The 12,015-nt window shown below is 37.7% G+C and overlaps 1 protein-coding gene across 1 annotated transcript in view; it reads left to right on the forward strand.

The window, feature by feature from the left end:
• The window catches only part of ZYG11A (zyg-11 family member A, cell cycle regulator), a 47,889-nt gene extending 36,777 nt beyond the window's left edge, over positions 1–11,112 (forward strand). The window contains exons 11-14 of the mRNA XM_069479176.1: positions 1,263–1,457; positions 5,024–5,085; positions 5,541–5,638; positions 10,949–11,112. Of these exons, the coding sequence (XP_069335277.1) occupies positions 1,263–1,457; positions 5,024–5,085; positions 5,541–5,638; positions 10,949–11,112 (519 nt within the window). The remainder of the gene's footprint in view (positions 1–1,262; positions 1,458–5,023; positions 5,086–5,540; positions 5,639–10,948) is intronic.
• The last annotated feature ends 903 nt before the right edge of the window (positions 11,113–12,015 follow it).

A 12,015-nucleotide genomic window follows, 5' to 3' on the forward strand; every position in this document is an offset into this window, starting at 1 on the left:
CTGAAATCATGCTATTGACAAGAGTATAGTTGGTCTTAGGAACAACAGTGTGTAAGGCAGGGGGGGCATTTTAATTTATGCTTTAACTTTTAGTGTACTATGCTCTTTTCAACATACTAATGTCGAGGGTGTGCTTTCCTGAAAGCTGCTTCAGAAGCAGCGGAAGTTAGCACTAACACTAACTGCTGTGTTTACTTCTGTTTGTTTCACCCCTTAAACCTTGTTTTTTTCATTTGTGTTGACAGGGTGTAAGGTGACCCTGAGGATCCCAACCTCCTGGCATTTACATCTTTATGTAATAATCCCTTCCCCTCAAATGTGGGCAGGACCTTTTACTTGCTTCTAGCATTTAGACCATAGCAAAGACAATAGAATATTACTCCCGTGATTATGTTACCACATATGTGTGTGTGCTGGCAGACACATGGCTCTGAAGGAGTAAACTGTCCTGAAGTAAATTGTTGGAACAATGAGAAGCCCACATTTCAAGGAACTTTGGGCAGCTTCTAGGAGCTGAGGGTGGCCTCCAGGAAGAAACTGAGTCACTCAGTCCTGCAGCCCTAGAAAATGAATTCTGCTAACCGTCCGAGCTAGCTTGGAAGTAGATTCTTCCTCGTTGGAGCCTCCAGATGAGAATGCAGCCCAGCCACCACTTTGATTGTGAGATCTAAGAGTAGAGGATCTAGTTAAGTCATGCCTAGACTCCTTATCCTCAGAAGCTGTGAGATAATAAATGCATATTGTTTTAAGCCACTAAGTTTGTGGTAATTTGTTACACAGCATAGAAAAGCAATGCAATATATAGAATACTACCTGCCTTTCATTGTTATTGTTAAAACTTGAAGATAAGGTAATATTTAGTAGGCCCTTAGTAATGTTATGTGTTTGAGTTAGGCCTGGATGTGTATTTTAGTTTAACCACTTATTAGCAGTGTGAACCTGACAAGTTAGTCTTGCTGAGTATCAAGTTTCTTGATAGAATTATTTTAAAGATTAAATGAGATAAGGTGGAGAAAGACATTTTTATGTATCAAGAACTGTGCCTGGCACTTAGTAAGTACTTATTCAGTGATTTGTTATTAATGATCATCCTCATCATCAAGGGATGAGATTGTGGGTATTGGGCTAAATTGAGATGGAGGGGGATGAGAGTAAGTGTTCTGAATGTAGCTGCACTGAACAGCGGAAAGAAAAGAGAAACCAGTTCCTGATTCTTTCCTCCCTTCCTGTCCCTGATGTTCCCTGCTCCATCTGACCTGTAGAACAACGTAGCAGAAGTCAAAGAGCTGTCTTCCAGGCTTATGAGTGAAGATATGATAAAGCGTGTCGGCCGTTTACTCCACAGCAAGGAAATGGAAGTGAGCTATTTTGCTGCAGGTATCATAGCCCACCTGACATCAGACAGACAGCCTTGGCTATCCCGTGACTTTCAGCGGAGTGCTCTTCTCCAAGATCTGGTATAGGAACCATTCTTCTTCTTTTTTTTTTTTTTTTTTTTTTTTTTTTTTTTTTTTTGAGACAGAGTCTCACTCTGTTGCCCAGGCTAGAGTGAGTGCCGTGGCGTCAGCCTAGCTCACAGCAACCTCAAATTCCTGAGCTCAAGCGATCCTCCTGTCTCAGCCTCCCAAGTATCTGGGACTACAAGCATGCACCACCATGCCCGGCTAATTTTTTCTATATATATATTTAGCTGTCCATATAATTTCTTTCTATTTTTAGTAGAGATGGGGTCTCGCTCTTGCGGAACCATTCTTCTTTACAAAATCCAGAGTAATCTCTTCTCAAAAAAATCTTATTTTTCCAAATCATAAGAGTTTTAGAAATACATGATCATTGTAGGACATGGGAAAAACACAGAAAAAGAAATTGTAACTCACGCATACCTCACCTCCCAAAGCCAATCTCTGTTAACATTTTGTTACATTCCTTCTGATATTTTTCTTTTATAAAAGTTACACATGCAGGCCAGGCATGGTGTCTTACACCTGTCATCCCAGCACTTTGTGAAACTGAGGCAGGAGGATTGCTTAAGCCCAGGAGCTCAAGACCAGCCTAGGCAACATAGACAAATCTCTACAAAAGATAAGAAATTAGTCAGGCGTGGTAGTACACACCTGTAGTCCCAGCTTCTTGGGATATGCTGAGTAGGAGGATCCCTTGAGCCCAGGAGTTGGAGGTTGCAGTGAGTTATGATGATGCCACTTATACAACAGCCTGAGTGACAGAGTGAGACCCTATCTCTAAAAAAAGAAAAAAAAAGTGTTATACATGGAAATAGTTGCATATGGCTTGTTCCAATCCTCTTTCCCATTTTCAGTTCTATTAAAAGCCATTTCTTTTGGTATTTACTTCTGTACCTCTAAATAATGTTGCTATTTTTTTTGAGACAAAGTCTCACTTTGTTGCCTGGGCTAGAGTGCTGTGGCGTCAGCCTAGCTCACAGCAACCTCAAACTCCTGGGCTCAAGCTATTCTGCCTCAGCCTCCCGAGTAGCTGGGACTACAGGCATGCGCCACCATGCCCGGCTAATTTTTTATATATATATTTTTAGTTGTCCATATAATTTCTTTCTATTTTTAGTAGAGATGGGGTCTCGCTCTTGCTCAGGCTATTCTCGAACTGCTGAGCTCAAACAATCCGCCCACCTCGGCCTCCCAGAATGTTAGGATTACAGGGGTGAGCCCCCTCGCCCAGCCAATGTTGCTATTCTTGACTTTGCAGTTTTAGGCATCATCTGTCAATTCATTTTCTCACTCTGGAAGATGATTCTTTTTCTTACTGTCCCTATGCATACCCTTTCCAGGTATATTCTTCAAGTATAAATCTTTTAATACATTCAAATATATTCTGTCCACTTTACTTTGTCAGAGTCTTCTTTCCTAGAGCCTTCCATCTGGTCTGCTTGTTTCTTCCATCTGGTCTGCTTGTTTTATATACAGTATTTGCTATACCTCTGTCACCCTAGGATATTGCTTTACTATCCTGGAGATTCCCTCTGCCCCTCTTTTGTTGGATTCCCTGTTTCCTGTATTTCATACCTTCCTGTTTCTTGGTTTATTCCCTCATTTGTTGGATTATATCCTCCAGTAGGAGGATATATCCTTCCTAAGAAGAGACACATAACAGTAAGACCATACCTGTTTGACAAGACCTTTGTTTCCAGTCCAGTAGCTGGGACTACAGGTGTATGCCACCATGCTTGGCTAATTTTTCTAATTTTTTTGCAGATATTTGTCTCACTATGTTGCCTAGGCTGGTCTTCAACTCCTGGGCTTAAGCAATCCTCCTGCCTCAGCCTCCTGAGTAGCTGGGACTATAGCCATGTGCCACTACTCCCGGCTTATTTTTCTATTTTTTTGTGGGGTTGGGGGCAGGAGTGTGTGTGAGTGTGGGGTGGTGTCTCGGTGTGTTTCTTAGGCTAGTCTTGGACTCCTGGCCTCAAGCGATCCTCTGGACTTGGCCTCCCAAAATGTTAGGATTATAGGCGTGAGCCACTGCGCCAGGCTGCTCTGTTGTCTTTTACTTCTCAGTATCACTGTTGTGAATTCCTGTGCAGTTTTTTCTTTTTTAATCTTTAAGATCTTTGTCCTCAGTATTCAGAAATTACAATGTCCCTTGGTGTGGGTTTATTTTCATATGTTGTATTGGGTACTTAACACATAGGAAGCTTGTTTCTTTCAGTTTTGGGAAACTTCTTGTTTAAATTGTTTTCGCCAACCCCCCAATCCCCTTTTATTTTTTCTCTCATTCTGGGATGTTGGCCTTCTCAGGTTCATTTTTTCATGCCTATCTCCCTTGTCTCCCTATTTGTCCTTCTTGGTCTTCTTTAATTTCTACTTCTCTTGAATTTTGCATTTCTCCTGTTATGTTTCCAAGAACTCCTTTTTGTTAATAGTTCTCTGAATGACTTTTTAAAGAAAATACAGTATCCTGTTCCTATTTCATGGTTGCTATATCTATTTTCCCTTCTCTTTAGAGGTATTAATGATAATTAATTTTTTAAAGTTCTCCTCTTCCTTGAAATTCTGTTTCCTACAGGTTGCTTCCCGCCCCCCCCCCATTTGTTTTGTTCTTTTATGTTAGAGATTTTCTTAAAGTGTATGGTGATCCTCAGCTGTCCATTAACATCAAGAGTGGGACAGTTTGAAAACTGCAAATGGATAGAACTTGCCAACTGTGAGCTTCACTATAGAGTGATCTGGATTTAGGTGTTTCTTGATGTCAGTGTCTCCTTAGATCTTTTATTCTAAACTGGTTGGAACTTACCTGGAGAAGAATCTTCTATTCTCTTGCATAAAACTATAAGCTTGGTTGCCAGCACTCTGAAAGCTCAGTAAAGGAAGAGAGTTTGGGCCAAGGAAGTCTCAAATTTTATTATTTAGATTTTCACTTCAATTCCCTGTTTTTAGCATAGTGCTCCCACCCTTAATTGTTCATGGGTTTGCCTAGTCCATTTTTATTAGAGGTGGGAGAGGAGATCTGGAAGTCTTAATCCCTTGGTTCTTTTCACAAATCCTGTTTTGAACACCACCTCTAATTTCACTTGGGGAAGTACAATGCATGCCAATTTTTTAAGTCTCTTAGGGGTTCTGTTTAAATTGGTTTGTTTTTTAACCTTTCCCAGTGCTATATCACATCAGTTGCCATTTCTCCATCTGTTTTGTTCTCTTGTGTTTCCTTTTATTTTAAAGCCATTTTTACTATTAATATTAATGGTATTTGAGGAAAGAGTAGAGGTAAATGCATGCTCAGCCCATTATCTTTAAACAGATGCTCCTTTTTATTGCATTTTTTCCCCACATGACTTGCTTCATATATTCTACATATGTAATGATTATCTGATTGATATTTTGTCAAGTAGATTTGTTTATTCTCATTTTGAAGACTTTTATTTTAAAATGTATGTATTAATAATTATAAATAACATGAAATCGTTTATTATGACCTCTGTAAAATGATGGAATACAATATTAGAATCCTGGTTCCTCTCTCTCTCTCTCTCTTTTTTTTTTTTTTGGTATAGCATGCAACCATCCAGAATTGGCCAAGTTCAAGTTGTAAGATGACAGCATTGGTGACCTACAGGTAATTTCATGATGATCATGTGCATTTCTTAAAGCTTGTCCTCAGTATACTCAATGATAAAGTATTAGAGTCAATTAGCCTTGTGTTCAAATCCTATTTCTCTGTGATACCGGGAAAATCATTTCTGGAAAATCTGTGAGGCTCAGTTTTCCTCATCTGTAAAATGAGGCTGACAGTGTATATGAGATTGAGGGCGAAATGAGATGTTGAATGTATAGTGTCTAACACAGAATGCGGTTTCTTAAATGGTAACTCCCTTCATATTCCTACTAATAATACATCTGCTTCAGTGAGATCTACTAAGTCAGTTACCGTTTCTCCATCTGCTTTGTTCTCTTGTGTTTGCCTTTTATTTTAACCCATTTCCCCAAACCCTCTGGGGAAATATTGAAAATTATCATTATATCCCTGAACATTGGCCAGAGTTCTATAATAACATCTTTGTACTTTTTTAGATCTTTCAAGGCATTTTTCCCGCTTCTTGGCAACTTCTCTCAACCAGAGGTTCAGCTCTGGGCACTATGGGCTATGTATCATGTCTGCAGTAAAAACCGTATGTATTCAAAACATAATAGTTTTCTAGCCATTTTTCTGTATAAGGAACACATTCAAGATGGATTTTCAAAAAATTATTCATATGTGTTTTCTGAATTTAGCTGTTTTTAAAAAGAAACTGGAAAGTTGTTTTAGTTAAAAAGTGCTACAGAATTAGTAATATATTTGGGGTGTATAGCAAGCAGTATAGACAGTGCAAGTTTGTTCCCATTCCTGTTCCCTACAGGCAAGCACTGTTAATAATTTGATAGCTATCCTTCCAATACTTTTCTGAATCCATGCTATATTTAGTGTATGCTTGCTAGCTATCTCTCTATATATATCTGTCTGTGCATGTTGTCCTATAACTTGTTCTTTTCATTCAACAGTTTATCACTAACACTCTGTGGTAATACATAGATCTGCCTCTTTATTTTTTTTTTATTTTTTATTTTTTTGGGAAGAGAAAATAAGATGATAATCTGGAATGCACTATGGAAAGCTATAGGTTCATATGGTGAGGGGAAGGTAAGAGGAAGCTTATATTGGCAAAAAGGGAGAAGTTCCTGTAGGCTGCTTGCAAGCAGCGTTGTTTGGTTCTGGTGGCCCAAGGCCAGAGTTGGCATCAGTTCATTGGTGCAGGCACCGTTCCTGGGCAAGTGCTCCTTTGAGTCTATGTGCTGCCAAGGTGAACACAAGCAAGCATTCTTTTGAGAGCATCTTATCTGAATTACTATTGTCCTAAAGAATGTCCAGGGATATGGGAGACCAACAGTCGGGTTATTTCCCAGCCAGATTAAATGTTTTTGCACTTGAGAATTTTTGGTTTATATCCTTTGCTCAGGATTATTGTAAACACTTCGCTTTTATTATAAAAGAGACACAGGCTATGATTTTATATTAGAAAACCCAAAAGAAAACTTACAGAATTAAAAGTCTAGCATATTGACTAGTTATGAGGTAAATGTATAAAAACAAAGTTTTCTAATACCAGCAAAAAATCAGAAAATAAGGGAAAAGATATCATTCACTTTATCAGCAAAAACATAAAATTTCTAAAAATGGTTTTGACAAGTAATGAGACCTATATGCAGAAAACTATGAAATAATTTAAAAGCCTGAAATAATTATGAAACATACCATATTCCAAGATGGAAAGACTTATTAAGATACAGATGTCAATTGTGTCATACAATTCAAGTGAATGGGTAAGAGTTGGGGGATCTGAAAATTATTCCAGAGTTCATCTGGCAGAATAAATAGGCAAGAACTAACAAAGAAAAATCATTTTTAGGAGCGTGCCCTAACAGTTCTCTTAAGATTATAAAAATGTGCTATGAGTGGTGCTGACATATGAATAGATAGGCAGATTAGTGGATCAGAATGGCCTTGAAACTGACTCCAGTATATTCAGTTACAACAGGAGCAACCATAACAACAGTTAGAATTTAGTTGAGTACTTACTATGTGCCAAGCAGTGTTGTAAGCTCTTTATGCATAACTCGTTTAGTCTTCACAACTAGTATTGTCATTATTATCATCCATCATAGATGAGAAAACTGAGTCACAGAGAGGTTAAGTAACTTGCCCAAGTTTAAAACAGCTTGTAGCTGCCAGACCCAAGGTTCTAACCTAATGATTTGACTCCAGAAGCAGCACTGTTAATTATGACTACTATTTCTTCACCCTGTGGATGTAATAATTTAACCAGTCTCCTTTGGACGATGGACATTGTTTCCGGTCTTTTCTTATTACAGACACTGCTTCAATAAATAATAACATATATAAATAGAAAAAGCAAGATGCACATATGTAAGTAATAGTGTTGTGATTTAGGGGACAGATACTGGATCCAGACTACCTGTGCTGTATTCCCAGTTTCTGCCATTTACTAACTAGAGCAAGGTACTCAGCTCCTCTGTGCCTCAGTTTCATCTATAAAATGGGAATAATAATATCTACTTCATACGGTGGTTATGAGAATTGAGTTAATACTTGTAAGGCATTTAGAACAGTGCTTGGCTTATATTAGCATTTGTTAAATAACTGTACTCCATCTCGCAAGTGTATGAGTTAATCAGCAGAATCCTTGGAATTGCTGAGTCAAAGGGTGTTTTTTTTGTTTGGTTTTGTTTTTTAATAAATAGAGAATTTATTTGGGCGAAATTTGAGGACTGCAGCCCAGGAAACATATATTCAAGTTGCTTTGCATATATGTTCCCATAAAGGGTTTTTAAAAATATTTGTAATTTTGATAAGTATAGCTAAATTGCCCTCCAAAAAGTTGATTACCAATTTGTATTCCCATTAGCAATGTATGAGATCTTGCCAGTTTCCCTACATTGTTCCAAAAACAATGTTAATTGAACTTTTTGATCTTTGTCAATCTAAAGTGAAAGTGATAGTCTCAGTTGACATTTCTTTTAGATAAGGTTAACCACCTTTTCTTATTATATTCCTATGTGTCATTTCTTTTTCTGTGAATTGTCTGTTGATATCCTTTTTGTACTTTTGGTCTATTTTGTCTTTTTCTTTTTGATTTGAAGGAACTCTTTATATATTAGGTCTTTGTCATATATGTGTTAAATATTTTTTCTCAGTTTTTCTGATTTTGTCCATTATGTTTACAATTAAATCTTTGGTATGGCCTTTGGATTTTGGGTCATGTTCACACTTACATTATGAGATGTCTCATGTTGTAGTGTGTTTTCGTTTTTTATAGTAGTCTTTGATGTATTTGAAACTTTTCTTGATGTATGGCCTGAGGTCTGAATATAACTTAATGTTTTCTAGATTTCTCTAATACTTTGTCCCAATATCATCTTTTATTAAATAGTCCATATTTTTCCTGCTGATAAGCAAGCTACCCTCTTCTTGATTTTTCTGGTCTATTTTTGGATTATCTGTTTTATCTTTCCATGTGCTAACTCCACACCGTTTTAACAGTTGATGTCTTACGGTATACTTTAGTATATGGAAAGATTAGTACATTACTTACTCTCATTTGTGTTGGCTATCTTGTTTTTTTTCATATCAACCATAGACTTACCTTTTTAAATTCTTCCTCTAAAGCAGTCCTTTTAGCATTTTTATGAGCATCATGTTAAATTTATAAATCAACTTCAAGGCAATTCCCATCTCTGTGACAAATCAGTATTTCCATCCAGAAAATGGCTAATCAATATATTTTAGTTCTACCTTGTTTTCATATCCTTAAAGGTAGTTTAGCTGTTATTATTTTATACAGTCTATGCTTATTTCAATTTTCCCAAATGTTTACCATTTTCTTTTGCTCACCATTGCTTCATTTACCCTACTCCTTTTCTTAGTTCAGGTTTTGATGGTCTGTTAGTGACAAAATCTGCACCCCCTCCTCAATTCTTAGTGTTAAATAATAGTATAGCTAGGTATAGAATTCTAGAATGACAGTTATTTTCTTTCAGCATTTGGGAGAAAAAAATATTTCCATTTCCATTTTCTATTGTTGCTGTTGTGGTCTGCTGTCAGCCTAATTATCATTCCTTGATATGTAATTTTTCTTTTGAGGGGGTGCCTTTATGGTCTCTTATTTTTTGCTTACCTGCAGTTTTACTACATTCTATCTGTAGGTTTATTTTTATTTATTATGCTTTGGACTTCTGTTTCCCAAATTTAAGAATTCGTGTCTTTCCAAGATAATGAAAATTCTCAGCCATGTTCTTTTAAAATATTACCGTTCCTCCATTTTCTCTTTTTTTCTTGTGGAACTTCTACAGGCATGTATTATACCTTTTCTCATTCTATCCTCCGCATCTTGGAACCCCCCCACCACCCACCACTTTTAATAGTTTACATGTTGTCTTCGTCCATTTTCTGCACTATAAAAATACTTGACACTGAGTAATTTGTAAAGAAAGGGGGTTTAGCTTACAGTTCTGGAAGCTAGAAAATCCACCATTGGGTGGCTGCATCTAGTGAGGGCCTGGTGCTGCTTTATAGCATGGAGGGAGAGCAGAAGAGCAAGCAAGCACGTGTTAAAAAAGAGCAGGCCCACTCTTGGGAGAACTAACCCAGTCCCGAGAGAGCTACGTTCTTCTTTATGAGGGCTGAGCCTGCATGACCCAAGCACCTCCCACCGGGCCCCATCTCCCAGCACTGCCACATTGAGGAATTAATTTCCAACATGGGAACTTTTCGGGGATACACCCAAACCATAGCACATGTTTTTGTTCCTTTGTGCTACTTTCTGGGCAGTCACCTTGGATGTGCTCTTAAGTTCATTGTTTCTCTCTTTGGCTATGTCTGAACCTGCTCTTGGACTGATTAAACCTTTAATTTTAGTGACGCATTTTTAAATGTATATAATTTTTATTTGCTTCTTTTTCAAGTCTTCCTGGTTTTTATTCTGTAAAAGTAATTATTTTATGGTCTTTATCTGATCTTATTGTGTATGCATGTTGTGGGGGGGGTATTGTCTAGCTGTTCTTTTGGATTATGAGATCACCTTTAGCAGGCCTTGTTTTTCTGTGAGAATCCATTTTAGAGTGGATTGATGTGTCCCTTCAGCACAGTTTTATATTTGTTTCTGTGAAATGCTCCTATAGGTTTTCCTACACTTGAGCTAATTTTTATATTAATTTCTCAGCAACATTCAGGTAGTATAAATTCAAACCCTGTTACCCACTTGGGACTGTGGCTATGAATTCTCAGGAAAGACTTTCCTTCTGCTCCTGTGTACCCCTAGAGCCCAGGCTGAGACAGCGTGCTTCGTTGTCTTATCCCTTCTCTTGTATAGCCCTCTGAGGGTCCAGCTTTATGCACTGATTTTGCTTGCAACTTTCCAAGTTAAAATTTAAATTCCTAGATTAATAACAGTCTCCTTCTGTACCAGCATAGCCACAGGTTAGCTTACATGAGTTTAAGTGCTCCGTTTCTGGATCCTGGAAAATTTCTTTACCTTGTACATTCAGCTATGCATTAAAATATTTACAAATTATAGTGTATCCAATATCTACATGTTTTCAGTTATTTAGTCCAACATATTGCCTGAACTTTAAATGTGTATTATCTTTGTAATAAGAGAAGTTTGCATCTTTTTAGCTAGGATGTTTGAAGCATAGAGTTATCTGGAAGTAAACATACTAAAATGACCATCTGTTATCTCATCATACAAACCAGGCATTATTTAAGTTTTGACATATTTCTTTAGAATTGACTCATTTTATCTGTTAATTTCTGGGCCAAAGGGCTTAAACCTTTGTATTGTTTCTTCAGAACAGTGAATGTGGTGACTTGGGAATATCTAAAATGTCATTTGTCCATGGAGTGTCTTTGCTTGATTTTCTTTCAGCCAGCAAATACTGCAAAATGTTAGTCGAAGAAGAAGGATTACAGCTTCTGTGTGATATCCAGGAACACCGTGAGGCAAACCCCCAAGCACAGCAGATTGCAGCCTCCATTCTAGATGACTTCAGAATGCATTTCATGAATTATCAGAGACTCCCTCTGTGTTGAATGCAGTTCTTAACCTAAGGGGCTTCATGGGTGCTCTCTGTTCTTCAGCGTCAGTTCCTCTGCCCTGTCAGTAATTAAATGTTGAAACCAGTTGTTGAAGTTTGTGAATTGGCTGTCATATTGGCCATTTATTGTTGATTTTCTGTAAGTTACAAAAAGGTTGGATTTGTAGATAGCCATGACCCCAAATCAAGTTGGAATCATTCTGGGGACACCCCTTCAGCAGCAATTTTGAAGAATTAAACTATGGACTCTTGGGAAAACCTTGTGTGGGAACAGCTATGCCAGTTACTTAGCCCTGGACAACTTTTTTACTTTGGGAACATGTCGGGGGAATGGGACCAGTTACCCAGTAGAAGAAAGGAAAGACCTATAGAGAGACCTTGGCATTTATGTTCGGTTTCCTGAGTAGTTATTTGTGCTTATGTGAAGCTACCAGAAAAGAAGTATATAAAAAGAAAGTGGGAAATATATGCTTATAAATATGTTGTTTGTAAGGCAGAACTTATGGTGAATGGATAAAAAATAATTTTCTGTTCCCTTGTTTTCTTCCCTTCCCCCCTCCTCCTTTTCTTCCTCCCTTCCTCCCTTCTTCCATCCCTCCCTCCCTTCCTTCCTTCCCACCCCTCAGATACCAAAGTACTTTCCACTCGAAGGAAGGAAAGAAAAATATATATTTTGGGGAGGAGGGGCTGGGTGCATTCCCACCTAATGGTTACATTGCGCACTATCCAGGGGAGATGGGCACACTTGTAACCTTGACTCATGGTACAAAGGCAATTTAGGTAACCAAAACATTTGTACCCCTGAAATATACTGAAATTTAAAAATAAATAAAAGCCCTGCAATATGAAAAAGAAAAGAAAAATATATATTTTTACAACTTTATTGTTTGGCCCTTTT

This window comes from Eulemur rufifrons, chromosome 8, assembly GCF_041146395.1.
Source record: "Eulemur rufifrons isolate Redbay chromosome 8, OSU_ERuf_1, whole genome shotgun sequence".
Taxonomy (NCBI): domain Eukaryota; kingdom Metazoa; phylum Chordata; class Mammalia; order Primates; family Lemuridae; genus Eulemur; species Eulemur rufifrons.